Consider the following 21,548-nt stretch of genomic DNA (forward strand, 5'->3'; position numbering starts at 1 on the left):
AACTCCGCTGTGAAGTGGCAGCACCTGGAAACCGAATCGAGATTAAAGAAGCTGGACAAGGCAGCGTGGATGTGCAGTGGCGGAGCTGAGGGCTGGGGAGAATCCTGCAGAGGTGAGCCCGGATCCGGGCAGGGAACCCTGGACTGCATGGAGTTCTGAACCGAGTGGCCTGCTGCAGCTCAAGGAGGGAAGGAGCGATTGCAACCCATCATCTACTAGTGGCCAAGACAGACCTGCGAAGAGTTTTCCAGGCCTGGGCCGAGGAAGGTGCCTGTGTGTCTGTGCAGGAAAGCAGCTTGTCCACTGGGAATGGCAAGTTGTCTGTGAGAGAAGCTGCTCCACCTTCTGTGTGTGTGTGTGGAGACCAGACGGGAGGCTGGGACAAAGGAGAGAGTGTCTCCCATTGTCTGTCTGTGTTGAACAGCAGCAGCAGCAGCCTGGGGAGAGAGCAAAGCCTGCGTTTGGAAAAGGTGCCAATGAGGAAACTAGCCCATTGTCTGAGGAGGATTCCCCAGCCTGGGGTGGCTGGAGAAGGATCCACCAGAAAAGAGCATTCCAGGTGTGTCTCTGAATCCAGCCATGGGGGCTGGAGCAGAGGGAATGGCTCTGGGATGGGCAGTGGTATCCCTGATAAGGACACTGGTCCTTGGTGCAAAAAAAGTGCTTCTGCTTCTGGGGAAGTGAATCCTTTGCCTGAGCCTGTGGGGGCTCAAGATGGAGCCAAGATCCCAGAGCTGGATCTGAGGGCAGCTGAAGCCCAGGTGGGAAGTGGGCCTACCTCTGTGTCTCTCAGGGGGGATGATGCTTTAACTTGGTCTAATCCAGTTAGTATCATCAGGGAATCCCAGAGACCAGACGATTCTGGTACTTGTTCTTTGCCTGATGCTGAGGTGTTACTGGGAGGGATGAGAGGACTCTGTCCTACCAGAGTCATCCTCTCGCCAGGACACAAGAACAGACGGGCAATGGAGTTATGCTGAGCGATGAAGATAAAGGAGCTGGTAGCAGAAGGGAGGAAAGGGACCCTGACCTTCTGTCCGGTGGTACTGGCTGTCTGCCTGGAGGGGGATTACATGGGAATCTGCCTGATGGGCCAGAAGTGATCCTGGGTGTAGGTGAAACCCAGGAGCTGGTTGTGGCTCAAGGGAGCAGTGCCCCTGTGGAGCCAGACAGGGGTGAGTTGTTGTTTGGGGGAGCTCTTGAGGAAGAGAATTTCCCTGAAACTTTTCCTTACCTGTCTGTGGGGACTGCAGAAAATGGGAGTGAGGTGAAGGAGAATGAACAGGAAAGGTGCTTGTCTGTAAGAGCCAGAGCAACCCTTTGCCTGGGGAGAAGTTTGTTTCAGCTCCTGATGGCCAGGACCTGCCTGAGTGTGAAACCACTGGCTGTGCTCTGCAAGGGTCCAAAGCCGGCAGGGCAAAGGCTTCTCAGTAGTTGGAAGTTGGTCCAAGTAAAGTGAAAACTATCAGGGAGTGTGAGCAGCCCTGTGAGAACCAAGTAAAACAGCTGCACAGTCAGTCTCTGTAGGATGCAGGAGAGCGCCAGCAATTCCACATCTCCAGATGGTGAAAACACTTATATTCTCATACTGGATTCGACTTCTGATTCCATAGGGAGGCAGTAGTTGAAGGTGGAAGGACAAAGGAGCTGTGGTCCTGGTGGGCCAGTAAGGAATAAACAGGGATTCCTTCATGTGGATTCTGCGTCTGGGACTCACAAAACAACTCTCAGAAAGCAGTTTGGTTTGCAGATTTCCAGACTGGCTGGAAGGGGGCCGTCTCCCTGAGATCATCAATGGCCCAGCTCTTGTTAGAAGGGAGGGCACAGCCAGAGAGATCAAATTTCCACCCCAGGGGGCAAGGGAGAAGATTAGAACTTGATGGTGCTAAGAAAGGCCTCAGCCATTTATCCCCAAAATACCAGATTCTCAAAGATGTTGCACAAAGGTTGTGGTCTACCAAAGAGCAACGTAAATGTGCAGTTGCAATGGGTTTGTTCTGTAACTCACGCTGACTGCTGTAACCAAGGGGTGCTGCTACCAAAAGCTGTAGAATTGTACCATGCACTGAATGTTTGGAAAGAGCCATTTGACATGATGACATTGATGTAGAAGCATGAGTTGTATGTTGAAGGAGTCTGTAACTCTGAAATGTCACCGTTGTTCCCTGTAACTAGTCTTGCAACCTCTCACATGCGGAGGAACATTCCAAACCTGTTGTGTGGCATGGAAGGGGAAACTGAGGCACACAACCATTCTGGTGGTCTGGCTAAATGCCAAGGATGGAAGCATTTGTACCTTCTTTTACGAGACTGTAACTGAATTCCAAACATTGGCCGGAGCATCTGTATGGGCTCTGCCTGCCTGACTTGAGAACGTGGCTGACGGACCGGGGCCGAAGCAGCGAGACCAACCAACCCAAGGGAACTAAAGGGACTTGCCCGGCTGCATCAAATGAAAAGGGCCAAGACCAAGCTCCTGACTTGGAGCCTCCCCCAGCAGGACTATGATGTGGAGGTGGTGCACATCGAGGGGAGAACAGAGGGTACAGCCAATGCCCTGTCACAAGGGGAGAGCCCCGAACTTCCCCAGGTCACCAGTTGAGTGACCCCGCTCAGTTCGGTCTGGAAGGGGGGAGAGATGTGATGGAGTGGGGAATACCTGTGTGTATGTGAGTGGCTCACAGAGGGTGTGGGGCTCCTGCTGAGGGTAACCTTGACGACCAGGTAACACCTTTGTACTGCAGACAAAGGAGGAGGTGGAGCCTGAGGGGTTTGAATTGGAACTGGGAGTTGGGAAGCAGTGAGTCTGGGCTGGGAGAGAGAGACAAAGGAGGGGGAAGGCCCCGGCTCTGGGGGCCCCTCGCGGCCTCCTCTCCCCAACATGGATTGGACTGGCTGTCTCTGCCTGCTGCACTGACTCCTCTGTACGATGCTGTGTCCTGTCGGCTAATAAACCTGCTGTTCTCCTGCTGAGTGAGAGACTCTCCTGCCTATGGCCAGGGTGCAGAGCTTGGGGGACCCCAGAACCCCATCACAGGGCCCCATTGTGCAGCTTGTTGCAGCTGGCGCTGTGCGGGCTGGCTCTGGCCTCCAGCTGCCCCCCACGTCTCCCACCCTGCAGCTGCTGTGGGGGAAGCACGTTGGGGGCTGCCTCGGCCCCAGCAGCCCCCGGAGCCTGCACGGCGCTCAGGTGGGGAGGAGGCTCTGGGGCTGCCCCCAGCGTGCAGGGTCCCCTGTTCAGCTGCAGGCTGTGTGTGGGCGGGGCGGGCTCTGAGGGCTGGTCCCCTCCACCTACCTCTGCAGAGTCTGGGCTGTGGGGGGTCAGGTGCCGCCTCCTGCTGTCCCCCGACAGCCTGCAGCTTTCTGGGGGGCCCGGCGAGTACCCCCTCCAGCCGCCCCCTGTGCTCTGCACGCCCGGGCTTCTCCCTCCTCCCGCCCAGCACAGCCCCTCCTGTGTCACACGTGTGCGGAGCTGGGTCTGTCCGCTGCGAAGGGGACATCGCCCTGCGCTGAGCGCTCCCCCGGCCCCTCTTATCCCGCCCCGCGGCCCGCATACTACCAGGCGCACAGGGAGCAGAGAGCGAGTCGAGCCCGGCCCCAAACCCAGCTGCGGCGGATTCAGTCCCGCCCGCGGCCGGCAGAGGGCGACAGCGAGCTACTGTCCCGCCCGGCCCTGGGCGGTCGGTCACTGGCCTGTGCTGCCGAAGGCTGGAGCCGCGCTGGTCTGTACCCGATCAGACCAGAACAGCCGTCCCGGAGCACTGGGACGACTAAGGAATGAGTCATTGGGTGCTGAGCTCTGGTGGGACAGACCCACTTCTTCAGGCCAGAGCCGAACCCGCCCAGCCTCCCCGAGACCCACAAAGAGCCACCCAGTGGGCAAATGGGAACACGTGTGACCCAGGCGGGCAAAGCAGAAGAGCGCAGGGCGGTGGGGTGGAGCCGGGGGCAAGTGAGACAAAGCGAAGCCCGTGAGGAGTCCGCACAAGGCCCGGGGAACTGGCGCCGGCTCACACCGCCTGTTCCTGGGTCCGACCGGACACACCCGAGCGCTCGGCGCTGGCTCGTTGCCGCCGAGTCTTAAAGCTCTGAAAGACACCGGAGAGCCCTGGGGTCACCCGCCGGGCAGGGGGCGCTTGAGCGGAGCGGGCCCGTCGCTCACCGGCCTGGCGGTCTGTGTTTGGCTGGAAGGGAACTGTGGGAACCGGCTGCAAAGAGCGAGCGCAGAGCTCTGCGGGGTGCCCGGGCCTCTCGCTGCCTGCGGGGTGGTGAGCGGGGGAGGTGGCGCTGGGAGCTCCCCCAGTGTCCTGTGTCCCCGCTGCAGCCTGCCGGCTGCCTGGGGGGGGTGAGTCAAAGGGACTGTGCCCCTCACCTGCCCTCTGCCGCCTGTAGGCTGTAAGGGGCCCGGTGCCCCCTGTCGCTGAACCCCACAACGGACAGGTTTTCTGGGGGACCGGGTTCTAGGTCTGTCAGGCGCCAGCTGCCGCCTGTGTTCTCCGCGTCCCTCCCGGCCCCTCCTGTGTCACACGTGTGCGGAGCTGGGTCTGTCCGCTGCGAAGGGGACATCGCCCTGCGCTGAGCGCTCCCCCGGCCCCTCTTATCCCGCCCCGGGGCCCGCATGCAAATCCCGGCCCGGGCCTTCCTCTCAAATACCCGCCCCGGGGCCCAGGGACCTCAGTCTCGGCCCGGCCCGGCCCGCTCAGCACCACCCATAATGAAATCCCTGGGGCTGTTCCTGGCCCTGCTCTCCGCCCTCCGCGGTGAGTGTCCGGCGGGAGCGGGGAGTCGGGACCACACGCCAGGTTGAGTCGGGGACTCCTGAATTCACCCTCCGCTCTGTTTTCCCTCCCCAGGTGCCCGCTCCCAGGTGCAGCTGGTGCAGTCCGGCCCGGGCGCGGCCAAGCCCGGAGAGACCCTCGCCCTCACCTGCAAAGTCTCCGGGGTCTCCATTTCTGACAGCAGCTACAGCTGGAACTGGGTCCGGCAGCCGGCAGGGAAGGGGCTGGAGTGGCTCGGTTACGTGTATCCATATAGCGGGGGTACAGGCTACGCCCCAGCGCTGCAGAGTCGGGTCACCATCTCCGCGGACAAGGCCCAGAACCAGTTCTCCCTGCAGCTCCGCTCGCTGACAGCGGCGGACACCGGCACCTATTACTGCGCCAGGGACACAGTGACCCGGCCAGATCAGGGGCTCGTACACAAAGGGGAAGCGGCTCCCGAGCAGGGCAGGGAAGTCAGTTCAGCGGGAGACCTGAGCCCGGAGCCCCGCACAGTGCCAGGCCCGCGGACCGGGACTCTAGGACCCAGGTGTTCCGGAGCGGGGAGTCCCCGGCCCTGCCCCCCCCCCCCCGGGGCGACGCGGCTCTCACGCAGCGGGGAGAACAGGAGGGGGAGGGGGCGACAGGGACACAGCCCGGAACAGACTTGTCAGCACAGGGACCAGAACCCGTCAGTCCGACCCGTCCTGGGGAGCGGGGCCAGAGGGGTTCCCGAGCCGGGCCCTGGTCCCTCCCTCGACCCCCAGCCAGACGGGACTGCCCCGCTCACCAGCCCTGTTCCGATTGCAGCCGGCCCGGCCCTGCTCCGCCTCTGGCCTGTTCCCGGGAAGAAATGGGGCCCGCGGCTGCCTGGGTTACAAAGGCCAGAGAGGGCCATTAACTCCCTGTGAGACCTCAGCACAGCGCAACTGCCTTCCCCGCCCCGCACTGACGCTGCGCCTGGGGAAACTGAGGCACCACCTCGGGTTACCACAGGCCAGTAGGAAACACCCGGAACCGAACCAGGGGAAGAAAATCCTCACACGCCCCTCCTACTACGTCACACCAGGGTGTCCCCGTCATTCTCCCTCGGACACCGCCACAATTTGCCCCCCAAGGGAAACCTCAGGCGCTCCCCTCAGTCAGGTCCTGTGACTTGGTCCTGTGACCAGCTCGGCCCCTCCCCCTCTCTGCCCCCCAGAGGTCCTGTGCCCCCTGCTCAGCTCCTTTCTCCCGGCCGCCCCTGGCTATCTGTGTCCCGCCAGGCCTGCTCCCTTCCCAAGCCTGTTCCGCCCCCCGATCTGCCCTAGCTCGCTACAGCCCTGGGCCCGGCTCGGTCCCAGGGCGATTCCCCAGCTCCAGAGACACCCCCAGCCCCGGCCGCTCTTGCAGCTGACGGGCCGAGGCCGAGGACACGGCGGTGCGTCACGGGGCGAGGGGGGGACACAGCGGTGGGAAACCCAGACAGGTTCGGCCAACAACTCCGGCGTGGGAACTCGCAGTTCATCTCCCGGCCAGCAGGTGGCGCTGGGGCCACGTGACCCGCCCTCCCCTGCAGCGGGGGCGTTCTGATGGGGGGGACACGCCCAGGGTTTGCTCAGAGGTCAGAGCTCTGGCCAATGGGAGCTGAGAGCTGCTGCTGGGGGCGGGTCAGCAGGCAGAGCCCTCCCCCTCCGAACCCACGGCCGCAAAGGGGGGCGGCGGAGGACTAAGGAACTAGAGGGGCCAGAGGAGGCCTAGGGGCCCGATCCTCCCGCCCGGGGACTCACCGAGATGCCAATGCCGGGGGAGGCGGAACTCCCCGCGCATGCGCTGTTCTCTGCACTCCCGGGGCGTCATTTCCCTCTGCTCTAACCTGGGCCAGAGCCCCTCCCCCCGCCCACGGGAGACACTTCCCGCCCCACGCCCGAGGTAACAGCCGCCCCCACCGAGGCTCTGAGCTGGCTCCGTGACGTCACCGGCCTCATCCCCTTGTTTCCCCAGTGCGGTTATAGGAGCCTCCAGCCCGCCCGGGATGTGCCCGGCGCTGCACAGACACACAGGGGAGGGGAAGGAGACGCCTCCTCTCCGACACCCACGGAAGCAACTCAGCTCCTCGGGGACAGGCGCTTGTACCTCTCCTAAGGAGCGGCCTATGCAAATGGGGTGACGGGTTCGGGTCCCTTATCAGCAGAGAGCTATGCAAATAGGGGGAGAGGTTCCTGCTTAAATCCGGGCCTCGCCCTGCCCAGGGGCACCGGGAGCCGATCCGCAGCGCCCGGCTCTCTGCAGCTCCCAGCCCGGCCCGGACAACGCTCCCCGCCCGCCCCACGGACAATGGCGCTTTGCCTCACAATTGTTCTCCTCGCAGCGGCCTTGCAAGGTATTTGCTGCCCCTGAGTCAGTGGCGGAGCCGGAAGCCCGGCCACTTCTTGCTGCTTTCAGCCCCTTCCTCTCCCTCCCTCTGTCCGCAGGGGCCCGGGGCCAGGTGCGGCTGGAGGAGTCCGGAGGGGACGTGAAGAAGCCCGGAGACTCCCTGCGCCTCTCCTGCAAAGCCTCCGGCTTCACCTTCAGCAGCTACGGGATGAGCTGGGTCCGGCAGGCGCCCGGCAAGGGGCTGGAGTGGGTCGCTGCTATTACCAGCGGGGGTAGTACGTACTACCCGGATGCGGTGAAAGGCCGCTTCACCATCTCCCGGGACAACGCCAACAACCTGCTGCACCTGCAGATGAGCGGCCTGAGGCCCGAGGACACCGCGCGCTATTACTGTGCCAGAGACACAGCGAGCAGAAACCTATTGAAGGCCGGACACAAACCGAGCCGCGGCGGTGACAGTCCCGCCCGCGCCCGGCAGAGGGCGGCAGCGAGTTTCGGTCCCACGCTGGGCTCGGGGATCGTGGCGGGCGCAGGAGGCGGAACGGGGCCCCCACTCGCAGGAGGCCTTTGAAGAAGGCGAAAGGCGTTGGCAGAGGTAAACGCCAAGCGCCTGAGGCGGCTCCGGGATCCAAAGGCGCTTCTCCAAGGGCAAAGGGAAGTGCTCTGTGCCGGAGCTGAGGTCGAGCTTGAGAAGTCCAGGCGGAAGGGTAGAGGTGGGGTTCGCCTGGCTGCTCATTGGGGTGTGAGGGGTTCGGGGTCCCCGGGCTCTGCACGCACAGACACACAGGTATCCCCCAGGACATCACACTGTGCACCTCCTGGGCCAGGAGTGGCCCTTGTGATCCGGTTCAGGGGTGTCAGCCGAAAGGCCCATAAGGGTCCGATGGGATGTAGTGGGGGTTGGGTGTGTATCTCACAGGGGGTGTGGGGCTCATGCTGGGAGTAACCTGGCAACCAGGTGACACCTCTGGACTGCAGACAAAGGGGGAGGTGGAGCCTGAGAAGTTTGAATTGGAACTGGGAGTTGGAAGCGGTGAGTCTGGGCTGGGGTAGAGACAGACAAAGGAGGGGGCCAAGCACCGGCTCCGGGGGCCCCTCGGGGCGTCCTCTCCCCAGCACTGATGGGACTGGCTGTGTCTGCCGGCTGCACTCACCCCTCTGTACTACGCTGTGTCCTGTCGGCTCATAAACCCGCTGTTCTGCTGAGTGAGGGTCACTCCTGCCTGCGGACGGGGGCAGCGCTTGGAGATCCCTGAACTCCATTAAGAGTGTGACTGTAACTCAGTGCCGCCCTCTGCAGGGCGCGGGCGGAACTGTCACCAAGGGGCAGCGGTGACCTCGGCGGCTGGGGCGCTGCTTTGAGAACACTCCCCATTGGCCCAAGTCACCGCCAGTCATACCCCTGCTCCGCCCCCGGGACCTGCCTTCACCGCCCCCCCGGCCGGAGGGGCTTGGACCGGGCAGCCCCTCCCAGCAGACGTCTGACCCCCGGAGACACTCCCGCCTCCGGGCGGCTCCTGGGCTCCGGCTGCCGCAGCGCAGCGCAGAGCACGTTCCGGGGCATCTCCCCCGGCCCCTCTTATCCCGCCCCGGGGCCCGTATGCAAATCCCGCCCCGGGCCTTCCTCTCAAATACCCGCCCCGGGGCCCAGGGGCCTCAGTCTCGGCCCGGTCCGGCCCGCTCAGCACCACCCACAATGAAATCCCTGGGGCTGTTCCTGGCCCTGCTCTCCGCCCTCCGCGGTGAGTGTCCGGCGGGAGCGGGGAGTCGGGGCCACACGCCAGGTTGAGTCGGGGACTCCTGAATTCACCCCCGCTCTGCTTTCCCTCCGCAGGTGCCCGCTCCCAGGTGCAGCTGGTGCAGTCCGGCCCGGGGGCGGCCAAGCCCGGAGAGACCCTCACCCTCACCTGCGCTGTCACCGGGGTCTCCATCTCCGGCAGCAGTTACACTTTCTCGGGGGTCTCCATCTCTGCTCAGAGTTACCTTTGGCACTGGGTCCGGCAGCCCCCCGGGCAGGGGCTGCAGTGGGTGGGGTTCGTGTACCCCGGGGACGGCGAGGATACAGGCTACGCCCCGTCTCTCGAGGGCCGGGTCACCATCTCGGCGGACACGGCCCAGAACCAGGTCTCTCTGCAGCTCCGCTCGCTGACAGCCGCGGACACCGGCACCTATTACTGCGCCCGGGAAGACACAGTGACCCGGCCGGAGCCGGGGCTCGTACACAAAGTGGAAGCGGCTCCCGAGCCGGGCAGCGGGCCTGGCCAGGGGCGCGCACACCGCCCGCAGCTGTTATCCTCCGTTCTCGGCCAGGCTGTCCCGCTCTGGGCCCGTTTCCCCCGCAGGCCCGGCCCCTGGGCTCTCCGGCCCGGTTCCGCGCCAGACTCCGCGCACAGCCTGGGCCGCGAAAACCCAGGGCTGCGCGTTCGGTGCCGGGGAGGCCGTTTCGGGCTTTGGGGCCCGTAGATTTAAACAGCTGCTCAGGGAGGGTCTGGGGGGCGCTGGGTCCTGCCGGGAGCGCGGGGACCGGACGGGACTGGAGGGGCTGTCGAGGTTCCGTCCAGCCCCAGCAGGCGTGTGCCGGTGACACCGCACACACAGACACACACACACACTGTTGGGGGGGTGTGTGAGACTCAGGCTGGATGTGTGTGACAGGCAGAGCAGCTCCCAGGGCTAAGGATGACCCGTGGGCTGTACCCCAGGCTGGCAGGTAACACCTCTGCCCTGAGCACAGAGCAGGGAGGAGCCGAGCTGGGTTTGAATCGGGGGCGGCAGTCAGGAGCTGGGGGAGAGGGAGCTGGGGGGCAGCCAGCCTGGCGAGGGGGGAAGCTACACCCCAGAGGGGCCCCCCTCGGGCTCCTCTCCCCAGCACGGGTTGGAATGACTGTCTCTGCCGGCTGCACTGACCCCTCTGTGCTGAGCTGGGCTCTGGCGCCTCATAAACACCCTGTGCTACCTGCTGGGTGAGAGTCACTCCTGCCTGCGGGCGGGGGGGGGGCAAGGCTGGGGGACCCTGTACCTCATTCTACGGCCCTGCCCACCATTCGCCTCCCCAGCCCAGCTGCAGGCTGCGGGCGGCGGCAGGGGGCGCCATGGGCCCGGGACACCCCCGGAGCTGGTCCCTCTCCCCACCAGCCGCAGCTGAAGTGGCCGCTCGCAGCCGACAGCGCCACCTGCTGTGCGGGAGGACACAGCCCCGGCCCCGCCGCACACACCGGGAGGGGACCAACCGGTCAGTGAATTGTCCCTCAGCCCCGGGGCGGGACTTGTCCCTGGGCCAGAACCAGCAGCGGTTTCAACTAGGCGAAAGGGTTCTGGCCAATGGGAGCTGAGAGCTTGTGCTGGGGGCGGGGCAGCAGGCAGAGCCCTCCCCCTCCGAGAGCAGAGCCACAGGGCAGGGGTGGGGTCGGGGTCGGACTAAGAAGTTGGGGGGACCCGATGCGGCCCGGGGGCCCGATCCACCCGCCAAGGCTCCCCCACAGTGCGGAGGGAGGCAGAACTCCCCGCGCATGCGCTGTTCTCCGCACTCCCGGGGGGTTCATTTCCCTCTGCGCCGCCCTGGGCCATAACCCCTCCCCCTGCAAACGGGAGACACTTCCCGCCCCACGACTGAGTTCACAGCCGCCCCCCCCACAACCTCGGAGCTGCCTCTGTGACGTCACCAGCCTCATCCCGTATTTCCCCAGTGCGGTGACAGGAGTATGCGCCACGCCCGGGATGTGCCCGGCGCTGCACAGACACACAGGGGAGGGGAAGGAGACGCCTCCTGTCGGACACCCACGGAAGCAACTCAGCTCCTCGGGGACAGGCGGTTGTACCTCTCCTAAGGAGCGGACTATGCAAATGGGGTGACGGGTTCGGGTCCCTTATCAGCAGCGAGCTATGCAAATAGGGGGAGAGGTTCCTGCTTAAATCCGGGCCTCGCCCTGCCCAGGGACACCGGGAGCCGATCCGCAGCGCCCGGCTCTCTGCAGCTCCCAGCCCAGCCCGGCCCGGACAACGCTCCCCGCCCGCCCCACGGACAATGGCGCTTTGCCTCACAATTGTTCTTCTCGCAGCGGCCTTGGAAGGTATTTGGTGCCCCTGAGTCAGTGGCGGAGCCGGAAGCCCGGCCACTTCTTGCTGCTTTCAGCCCCTTCCTCTCCCTCCCTCTGTCCGCAGGGGCCCGGGGCCAGGTGCGGCTGGAGGAGTCCGGAGGGGACGTGAAGAAGCCCGGAGACTCCCTGCGCCTCTCCTGCAAAGCCTCCGGCTTCACCTTCAGCAGCTACTGGATGCACTGGGTCCGGCAGGCGCCCGGCAAGGGGCTGGAGTGGGTCGCTACTATTACCAGCGATGGGAGTAGTACGTACTACCCGGATGCGGTGAAAGGCCGCTTCACCATCTCCCGGGACAACGCCAACAACCTGCTGTACCTGCAGATGGGCGGCCTGAGGCCCGAGGACACCGCCCGCTATTACTGTGCCAGAGACACAGCGAGCAGAAACCTATTGAAGGCCGGACACAAACCGAGCCGCGGAGGTGACAGTCCCGCCCGCGCCCGGCAGAGGGCGGCAGTGAGCTACAGTCGCTACGTCACAACCCGAGAACGCGCTTCGGGACTGGAATGGGGGCGGCTCCTCTCAGCGCACCAAGCCCGGGGCGCCCGGCGCCCCCCGCCCCCGCAGCCCGGGGGAAGCGGCAGCCAACCGGCTCCCGCCCCCAGCCCCAGAGATCGGCCCCCCGAGGCCGCTCCCGCCCCCAGCCCCAGGGCGCCAGAACGGGACAATTTGCCCCGTTTAAGGAATTAGTCGGGGGCTTTTTCGGCTCCCAACCAGGGGCCCGGCCCGGCCCGTCCTCGCCGGCCGCTCCCGGCCCGGGGTGTTCTCCTCTGTGTGCGAAACCCGCCCGCAGTTCCGCCTCCCGCCGGCTCCCACTGCGCGGAGAAGCTCCCGGATCCCAGCCCCGGGCTCTGCCCAGGGACCTGAGCTGCTCCCGGGCTGCTGAGAAGCTTTTGCCAAAGAAAACTCATGTGGGGGTCGGGCCACTGCGGCCTCGCCCCGGCCTCCAGCAGCCCCCGCCCCCGCCCCCGGCCTGCGGCGCTTCCTGGGGGAGGGGGACAGTCCCGGTTTCCGCTGCCCCGGGGCTGCAGCTGCTCCAGGGTCGCTTTGCGTCGCCAGGGCACCATTGTGCAGCCTGTTCCAGCTGGCACTCGGCGGGCGGGCTCTGGCCTGTAGCTGCCGCCCCCGCCCCCGCCCCGTCCTGCAGCTGTGCTGGGGGGAGCACTTAGGGGGTCCCCCGGCTTCCAGAAGCCCCCAGAGCCGGCAGGCTGTTGAGCTGGGGATGTGGCTCTGGGAGCTGCTCCCAGTGTTCGGTGGCCCCGCTTCAGTCTGCCGGCTGTCTGGGGGGTCAGTCAAGGGGACTGTGCCCCCTCCACGTGCCCTCAGCCGTCCGCAGGGTGTAAGGAGTCCGGTGCCCCCGTGATGGGGGGGCGTGTGAGACTCAGGCTGGATGTGTGTGTGACGGGCAGAGCATCTCCCAGCGGTTAAGGATGACCCGTGGGCTGTACCCCAGGCTGGCAGGTAACACCTCTGCCCTGAACGCAGAGCAGGGAGGAGCCGAGCTGGGCTGGAATCGGGGGCAGCAGTTAGAAGCTGGGGGAGAGGGAGCTGGAAGGAGCCAGCCTGGCGACGGGGGAAGCTACACCCCAGAGGGACACCCCTCGGGCTCCTCTCCCCAGCACGGGTTGGAATGACTGTCTCTGCCGGCTGCACTGACCCCTCTGTGCTGAGCTGGGCTCTGGCGCCTCATAAACCTCCTGTTCTACCTGCTGGGTGAGAGTCACTCCTGCCTGCGGGAGGGGGGGGCAAGGCTGGGGGTCCCCTGAACCCCATCACAAACACAGACGGACCCACACAAACGTACACACTCACAGGTAAAGACAAGGGGGTCCAGGCACTACCCCCCACCGCCATGCGCACACACACACACAGAGACACACACCCCATTCCACAGCCCTGCCCACCACTCGCCTCCCGAGCCCAGCTGCAGGCTGCGGACGGCGGCAGGGGGCGCCATGGGCCCGGGACACCCCCGGAGCTGTTTCCTCTCCCCACCAGCCGCAGCTGACGTGGCCGCTCCCAGCCGACAGCGCCACCTGCTGAGCGGGAGGACACAGCCCCGGCCCCGCCGCACACACCGGGAGGGGACCAACCGGTCCGTGAATTGTCCCTCAGCCCCGGGGCGGGACTTGTCCCTGGGCCAGAACCAGCAGCGGTTTCCACTGGGCCGAAGGGTTCTGGCCAATGGGAGCTGAGAGCTTGTGCTGGGGGCGGGGCAGCAGGCAGAGCCCTCCCCCTCCGAGAGCAGAGCCACAAGGCAGGGGCGGGGTCGGACTAAGAGGCTGGGGGGACCCGATGCGGCCCGGGGGCCCGACCCACCCGCCAAGGCGCCCCCACAGTGCGGAAGGAGGCAGAAATCCCCGCGCATGCGCTGTTCTCCGCGCTCCCAGGGAGGTTCATTTCCCTCTGCGTCGCCCTGGGCCGCAGCCCCTCCCCGCGGACAACGGGAGCCCCCCCCCTGCACACGGGAGACACTTCCCGCCCCACGGCGGAGTTAACACCCCCCCCTCCAGGCTCGGAGCTGCCTCTGTGACGTCACCAGTGTCATCCCGTATTTCCCCAGTGCGGTGACAGGAGCATCCGGCCCGCCCGGGATGTGCCCGGCGCTGCACAGACACACAGGGAAGGGGAAGGAGACGCCTCCTGTCGGACACCCACGGAAGCAACTCAGCTTCTCGGGGACAGGCGGTTGTACCTCTCCTAAGACGCGGACTATGCAAATAGGGGTGACGGGTTCGGGTCCCTTATCAGCAGCGAGCCATGCAAATAGGGGGAGAGGTTCCTGCTTAAATCCGGGCCTCGCCTGCCCAGGGGCACCGGGAGCCGATCTGCAGCGCCCGGCTCTCTGCAGCTCCCAGCCCGGCCCGGACAACGCTCCCCGCCCGCCCCACGGACAATGGCGCTTTGCCTCACAATTGTAAAAGTCCCGCCCCCGCCCGGCAGAGGGCGGCAGCGAGTTACAGTCTAATATTTGAGAACAACAAGAGAACAATAACATTATGCTCCAAAATATCTGCATGTCTATGAGGTGCCAAAAGGCTTCTTGTTGTTCTCGAAGCTACAGACGAACCGGGCCCCCTCTCTGATACTCGGCAGTTGTTTGTGTGTGCGTGTATACACAGGGATATATGACCGGCCAGAAGCTCTTTTGCCTGTGAGTCGGTTTTGTTGAAGCCGCAGGACGCGGAGTCGGCACCGCTGGGGTCTGAATCCCAGCCCTGAGCTGATCACGTGGGAATCTACGTCACACCAAAGGGATGTCTTTCCGGAGCCGAGGCCCAGCGCTGTCTGACAGGAGGTCGGTGTTACCATCCCATCAGCAGCTCTGAGAAATGTCCAGCTGGGCTGGTGCCTCAGTTTCCCCTCGGCAGCGTGGGGATGACAACCCCGCCCCCGTTCCCAGCCGTGCGGGGTGGGTAAAACCACCTGCACAGAGGGCCCGTCTGACCCTGCCGGGACACGGGTGGGGCCGGGGAGAGGCGCCCGGGGGTGGGAATAACTGGGCGTTATTGGTGTATATTGGCCGCCGGCAGCTGCCAGGCCCAGCTGACCCCGCCTGGGACAGAGACCCGGAACCGGGGAGTCTGCGCCGCTGACACCTCAAACCTCCGGCACCGCCTCCTCCAGCGGCGCCGCTCGAGGGGCGGCAGCCCCGGGCAGGGACCGGAGTGGGGGATTGATCTACCTCGGCCGCGGTGGCCCCGGCTCCGTCCCGGCTGTCCAGGGGCGGCTGTTCAGCACCGCGGACAGCTCCGTGCACAGAGTGAAGGCAGGCGCCACCCAGCGGCCACTGGCACAGGGGCTTTGGGGGATTTAAGCACCAGCTCGCGGGCTGCACCCCGGGAGGGGGCTGTGAGCCCCAGCTGGAGGGAGGCCCCCAACTCCCTCTGCGAGCAGAGACGGGGACCCCACCGCTCCCGCGTTTCCTAGCGGAGAAATCAGGCAGCCCCCGAGTGAGGACACGGGGACCCCCCGGTGAACCCCGAACTCTCGTCCCCCACACAACAAGCAGCCTGGCGCACCTCAGAGCCTGACACAGGAAGCTGCACCCCAGAGGGGCCCCCCTCGGGCGCCTCTCCCCAGGACGGGTTGCAATGACTGTCTCTGCCGGCTGTACTGACTCCTCTGTGCTGAGTTGGGCAACTTTCGCCTCATAAACCTCCTGTTCTACCTGCTGGGTGAGAGACACCGCTGCCTGCGGGCGGGGGGCAGAGCTTGGGGACCCCTGAATTCCGTCACTCTGTGACCCACAGCCCGGGGGAGGGATTATACACGCAGCGTCCAAGTTCCCTGTGCCCAGCGCTGTACAAACGCACCGTCTGAGAGCATGTGACTGTCTCCTTCTCAGATCTTCCGGCAGCTAATGAGAGCGCCGTTCGGATCTCTTATAAAATGGGGTATGCAAATGAGCGGGGGAGGTTCCTGCTTAAATCCGGGCCTCGCCCTGCCCAGGGGCACCGGGAGCCGATCCGCAGCGCCCGGCTCTCTGCAGCTCCCAGCCCGGCCCGGACAACGCTCCCCGCCCGACCCACGGACAATGGCGCTTTGCCTCACAATTGTTCTCCTCGCAGTGGCCTTGCAAGGTATTTGGTGCCCCTGAGTCAGTGGCGGAGCCGGACGCCCGGCCACTTCTTGCTGCATTCAGCCCCTTCCTCTCCCTCCCTCTGTCCGCAGGGGCCCGGGGCCAGGTGCGGCTGGAGGAGTCCGGAGGGGACGTGAAGAAGCCCGGAGACTCCCTGCGCCTCTCCTGCAAAGCCTCCGGCTTCACCTTCAGCAGCTACTGGATGAACTGGGTCCGGCAGGCGCCCGGCAAGGGGCTGGAGTGGGTCGCTGCTATTAACGAGGGTGGGAGTAGTACGTACTACCTGGATGCGGTAAAAGGCCGCTTCACCATCTCCCGGGACAACGCCAACAACCTGCTGCACCTGCAGATGAGCGGCCTGAGGCCCGAGGACACCGCGCGCTATTACTGTGCCAGAGACACAGCGAGCAGAAACCTATTGAAGGCCGGACACAAACCGAGCCGCGGCGGTGACAGTCCCGCCCGCGCCCGGCAGAGGGCGGCAGCGAGTTTCGGTCCCACGCTGGGCTCGGGGATCGTGGCGGGCGCAGGAGGCGGAACTGGGCCCCCACTCGCAGGCGGCCTTTGAAGAAGGCGAAAGGCTTTGGCAGAGGTAAACGCCAAGCGCCTGAGGCGGCTCCGGGATCCAAAGGCGCTTCTCCAAGGACAAAGGAAAGTGCTCTGTGCCGGAGCTGAGGTCGAGCTTGAGAAGTCCAGGCGGAAGGGTAGAGGTGGGGATCGCCTGGCTGGTCATTGGGGTGTGATGGGTTCGGGGTCCCCGGGCTCTGCACGCACAGACACACAGGTATCCCCGAGGACGTCACACTGTGCACCTCCTGGGCCAGGAGTGGCCCTTGTGATCCGGTTCAGGGGTGTCAGCCGAAAGGCCCATAAGGGTCCGATGGGATGTAGTGGGGGTTGGGTGTGTATCTCACACAGGGTGGGGGGCTCCTGCTGGGGGTAACCTGGCAACCAGGTGACACCTCTGGGCTGCAGACAAAGGGGGAGGTGGAGCCTGAGGGGTTTGAATTGGAACTGGGAGTTGGAAGCGGTGAGTCTGGGCTGGGGTAGAGACAGACAAAGGAGGGGGCCAAGCACCGGCTCCGGGGGCCCCTCGGGGCGTCCTCTCCCCAGCACTGATGGGACTGGCTGTGTCTGCCGGCTGCACTCACCCCTCTGTACTACGCTGTGTCCTGTCGGCTCATAAACCCGCTGTTCTGCTGAGTGAGGGTCACTCCTGCCTGCGGACGGGGGCAGCGCTTGGAGATCCCTGAACTCCATTAACAGTGTGACTGTAACTCAGTGCCGCCCTCTGCAGGGCGCGGGCGGAACTGTCACCAAGGGGCAGCGGTGACCTCGGCGGCTGGGGCGCTGCTTTGAGAACACTCCCCATTGGCCCAAGTCACCGCCAGTCAAGCTCCTGCCCCTCCCCCGGGACCTGCCTCCCCCCTGCGGCCGCTAGGGCTTGGACCGGGCAGCCCCTCCCAGCAGACGGTCGGGGGCAGGGCCCGGTGCGGCGCTGGGCTGGGCCCGAAACTCCTGTCCCCGGCCGGGCTCCCCCGCCCCCCAGAAAGCTCTGTGTGTGTCTCTGGCCGGACCCCGCCTGTCCCCCGCAGCTGCGCGTCCTGCCCCGTCTGCCCCCCGGGAGACACTCCCGCCTCGGGGCGGCTCCTGGGCTCCGGCTGCAGCAGCGCAGCGCCGAGCACGTTCCGGGGCAGCCGGTGCGCCAGCGGACGGACACCCGCTGGGACAAGGGGCTTCACCCCACACATGGGGGTTCCCCCTCCCGCCAGACACAGCTCCCGGCGCCGCTGTCGCTCCCTGGGAGTGAGCCTGGCTGTGGGACGCCCTCCTGCCGCTCACTGGCCCGGTGGGTTCCGCTGCTCTGGGGGCAGCACTTTGGGGACTACCCCGACCCCCAGCAGCCCCACAGCCTGTCGGGTATTGAGGTGGGGAGGAGGCTCCGGGGCTGCCCCCGGCGTGCAGCGGTCCCGTATCCAGCTGCAGACTCTAGCCTGTGGGGGGTCAGGTGCCCCCTCCTACTAACCCCCGACAACTTACAGCTTTCTGGGGGGCCGGGTGAGTACCCCCTCCAGCCGCCCCCTGTGCTCTGCACGCCCGGGCCTCTGCCTCCTCCCGCCCAGCACAGCCCCTCCTGTGTTACACGTGTGAGGAGCTGGGTCTGTCCGCTGCGAAGGGGCCATTGCCCTGCGCTGAGCGCTCCCCCGACCCCTCTTATCCCGCCCCGGGGCCCGCATGCAAATCCCGCCCCGGGCCTTCCTCTCAAATACCCGCCCCGGCGCCCAGGGGCCTCAGTCTCGGCCCGGCCCGGCCCGCTCAGCACCACCCACAATGAAATCCCTGGGGCTGTTCCTGGCCCTGCTCTCCGCCCTCCGCGGTGAGTGTCCGGCGGGAGCGGGGAGTCGGGGCCACACGCCAGGTTGAGTCGGGGACTCCTGAATTCACCCCCCGCTCTGTTTTCCCTCCCCAGGTGCCCGCTCCCAGGTGCAGCTCGTGCAGTCCGGCCCGGGCGCGGCCAAGCCCGGAGAGACCCTCGCCCTCACCTGCAAAGTCTCCGGGGTCTCCATCTCTGACAACAGCTACGCCTGGGACTGGGTCCGGCAGCCGGCCGGGAAGGGGCTGGAGTGGGTGGCTCGGATATACCCGCATGACGGGAGAACGTGGTTTGCGGAGTCCCTCAAAAGCCGGACCGGCATCTCGGCGGACAAGGCCCAGAACCAGTTCTTCCTGCAGCTCCGCTCGCTGACAGCCGCGGACACCGGCACCTATTACTGCACCAGGGACACAGTGACCCGGCCAGTGCAGGGGCTCGTACACAAAGGGGAAGCGGCTCCGGAGCCGGGCAGGGAAGTCAGTTCGGCGGGAGACCTGAGCCCGGAGCCCTGCACACTCTAGGACCCAGGTGTCCCGCAGCGGAGGGTCCAGAAGTGACACAGCCCAGAACAGACTTGTCAGCACAGGAACCAGAACCCGTCAGTCCAACCCGTCCTGGGGAGCGGGGCCAGAGGGGTCCCCGAGCCGGGCCCTGGTCCCTCCCTCCCTGCCTCCCTCCCCAGCCAGACGAGACTGCCCCGCTCACCAGCCCTGTTCCGATTGCAGCCGGCCCGGCCCCTGCTCCGCCTCTGGCCTCTTCCCGGGAAGAAATGGGGCCCGCGGCTGCCTGGGTTACAAAGGCCAGAGAGGGCCATTAACTGCGTGTGCGACCTCAGCACAGCGCAACTGCCTTCCCCGCCCCGCACTGACGCTGCGCCTGGGGAAACTGAGGCGCCACCTCGGGTTACCACAGGCCAGTAGGAAACACACGGAACCGAACCAGGGGAAGAAAATCTTCACACGCCCCGCCCCCCTCCACTGCGTCACACCAGGCTGTCCCCGTCCCCTCCCTCGGACACCGCCCCCACCCTGCCCCCACCCAAGGGAAACCTCAGGCGCTCTCCCTCAGTCAGGGGACTTCGTGGCTGCTTGGAACCCCTCCCCCACCCGCCTGGAGCTGCCCCCCACAATCTGCGTCCTCTCCCTGCCCCTCCCCTCACAGGTCTGCCCCCAGCGGGCCTGTGACCAGATCGGCTCCTCCCCCTCTCTGCCCCCCCGCGGGCCTGTGACCAGCTCGGCCCGAGGACGCGGCGGTGCGTCACGGGGCGACGGGGGGACACAGCGCTGGGAAACCCAGAAAGGTTCGGCCAACAACTCCGGCGTGGGAACTCGCAGTTCATCTCCCAGCCAGCAGGTGGCGCTGGGGCCACGTGACCCGCCCTCTGCGGGGGGGCGGTTCTGATGGGGGGACACGCCCAGGGTTTATTCAGAGGTCGGAGCTCTGGCCAATGGGAGCTGAGAGCTGCTGCTGGGGGCGGGGCAGCAGGCTGAGCCCTCCCCCCCCTCCGAGCCCACGGCCGCAAAGGGGGGCTGCGGAGGACTAAGGAACTGGAGGGGCCAGAGGAGGCCTAGGGGCCCGATCCTCCCGCCCGGGGGCTCACCCGCTGCCAATGCCGGGGAGGCAGAACTCCCCGCGCATGCGCTGTTCTCTGCACTCCCAGGGGCGTCATTTCCCTCTGCTCTAACCTGGGCCAGAGCCCCTCCCCCCGCACACGGGAGACACTTCCCGCCCCACGCCCGAGTTAACAGCCGCCCCACCGAGGCTCTGAGCTGGCTCCGTGACGTCACCGGCCTCATCCACTTGTTTCCCCAGTGCGGTTTTTGGAGCCTCCGGCCCGCCCGGGATGTGCCCGGCGCTGCACAAACACACAGGGGAGGGGAAGGAGACACCTCCTATCGGACACCCACGGAAGCAACTGAGCTCCTCGGGGACAGGCGGTTGTACCTCTCCTAAGGAGCGGATTATGCAAATGGGGTGACGGGTTCGGGTCCCTTATCAGCAGCGAGCTATGCAAATAGCGGGAGAGGTTCCTGCTTAAATCCGGGCCTCGCCCGGCCCAGGGGCACCGGGAGCCGATCCGCAGCGCCCGGCTCTCTGCAGCTCCCAGCCCGGCCCGGACAACGCTCCCCGCCCGACCCACGGACAATGGCGCTTTGCCTCACAATTGTTCTCCTCGCAGCGGCCTTGCAAGGTATTTGCTGCCCCTGAATAAGTGGCGGAGCCGGACGCCCGGCCACTTCTTGCTGCTTTCAGCCCCTTCCTCTCCCTCCCTCTGTCCGCAGGGGCCCGGGGCCAGGTGCGACTGGAGGAGTCCGGAGGGGACGTGAAGAAGCCCGGAGACTCCCTGCGTCTCTCTTGCAAAGCCTCCGGCTTCACCTTCAGCAGCGCCTACATGGATTGGGTCCGGCAGGCGCCCGGGAAAGGGCTGGAGTGGGTGGCTCATATTAGGCCTGATGCATCAACAGCGTATTCGTCCGCCATCCAAGGCCGCTTCACCATCTCCCGGGACAACGCCAACAACCTGCTGCACCTGCAGATGAGCGGCCTGAGGCCCGAGGACACCGCCCGCTACTACTGTGCCAGAGACACAGCGAGCAGAAACCTATTGAAGGCCGGACACAAACCGAGCCGCGGCGGTGACAGTCCCGCCCGCGCCCGGCAGAGGGCGGCAGCGAGTTACAGTCAGATTTAGCCGCATTGCTAATGGGCCATTTCCCCCTGACTGAACAGACCTTGTCAGCTCCGCTTCACTGAGACCCCCCTTTAAATACTCCTGTGACCCCCCCCCAATCATGCCTCTGGCGAGGCGGGTCTGTGCCTACGACAGCTCACGCTGCAGACACCTGTGAGTCAATAACCTGCCCCAGGGCTGCTCCTTGTTCTCCAGGGCACCGACTGACGCGGCTCCATGTCTGACACTCGTCACAATTCCAGCTTTTCAATGGCCTGTGCTGCACAATGTAGGGGTGCAAGAGGCAAAGTATCTATCGATGTGATTAGATAGAGAGATAGATGAGGTGTACGGGGATAGGTAGATACACAGATATCTTAAATAGTAACAGAGAGGAAGCCGCGCGAGTCTCTACACTATCAAAACAAAGAGCAGTCAAGTAGCACTTTCAAGAACTAGCAAAATAGTTTATTAGGTGATGAGCTTTCTTGGGACAGACCCACTTCTTCAGCCCAGAGCCAGACCAGAACAGACTCAATATTTAAGGCACAGAGAACCAAAAACAGTGAGCAAGGAGGACAAATCAGAAAGACAATCAAGATGAGCAAATCAGAGAGTGGAGGGGTGGGGGGAAGGTCAAGAATTAGATCGAGCCAAGTATGCAGACGAGCCCTTACAGTGAGTCTGAAAGTTCCCGTCCCGGTTTAAACGA

At 65.2% G+C, this 21,548-nt stretch overlaps 3 gene segments (V, D, J or C); all 3 read left to right on the forward strand.

Annotated features, from left to right (window-relative positions):
* Window positions 1–4,714: 4,714 nt before the first annotated feature.
* LOC142004581 (immunoglobulin heavy variable 4-61-like) lies at window positions 4,715–6,881 on the forward strand. The segment is given in 3 exon segments: window positions 4,715–4,760; window positions 4,854–5,194; window positions 6,741–6,881. Coding segments are annotated over 3 exon segments (528 nt in total).
* Window positions 6,882–7,073: 192 nt separating this feature from the next.
* Window positions 7,074–8,448, forward strand: LOC142004582 (Ig heavy chain V region 914-like). The segment is given in 5 exon segments: window positions 7,074–7,119; window positions 7,211–7,504; window positions 7,689–7,707; window positions 7,956–8,016; window positions 8,413–8,448. Coding segments are annotated over 5 exon segments (456 nt in total).
* A 360-nt stretch (window positions 8,449–8,808) lies between these two features.
* On the forward strand, window positions 8,809–9,575 carry LOC142004583 (immunoglobulin heavy variable 4-59-like). The segment is given in 2 exon segments: window positions 8,809–8,854; window positions 8,947–9,575. Coding segments are annotated over 2 exon segments (675 nt in total).
* The last annotated feature ends 11,973 nt before the right edge of the window (window positions 9,576–21,548 follow it).

Source organism: Carettochelys insculpta, chromosome 32 (assembly GCF_033958435.1).
Source record: "Carettochelys insculpta isolate YL-2023 chromosome 32, ASM3395843v1, whole genome shotgun sequence".
Classification (NCBI taxonomy): domain Eukaryota; kingdom Metazoa; phylum Chordata; order Testudines; family Carettochelyidae; genus Carettochelys; species Carettochelys insculpta.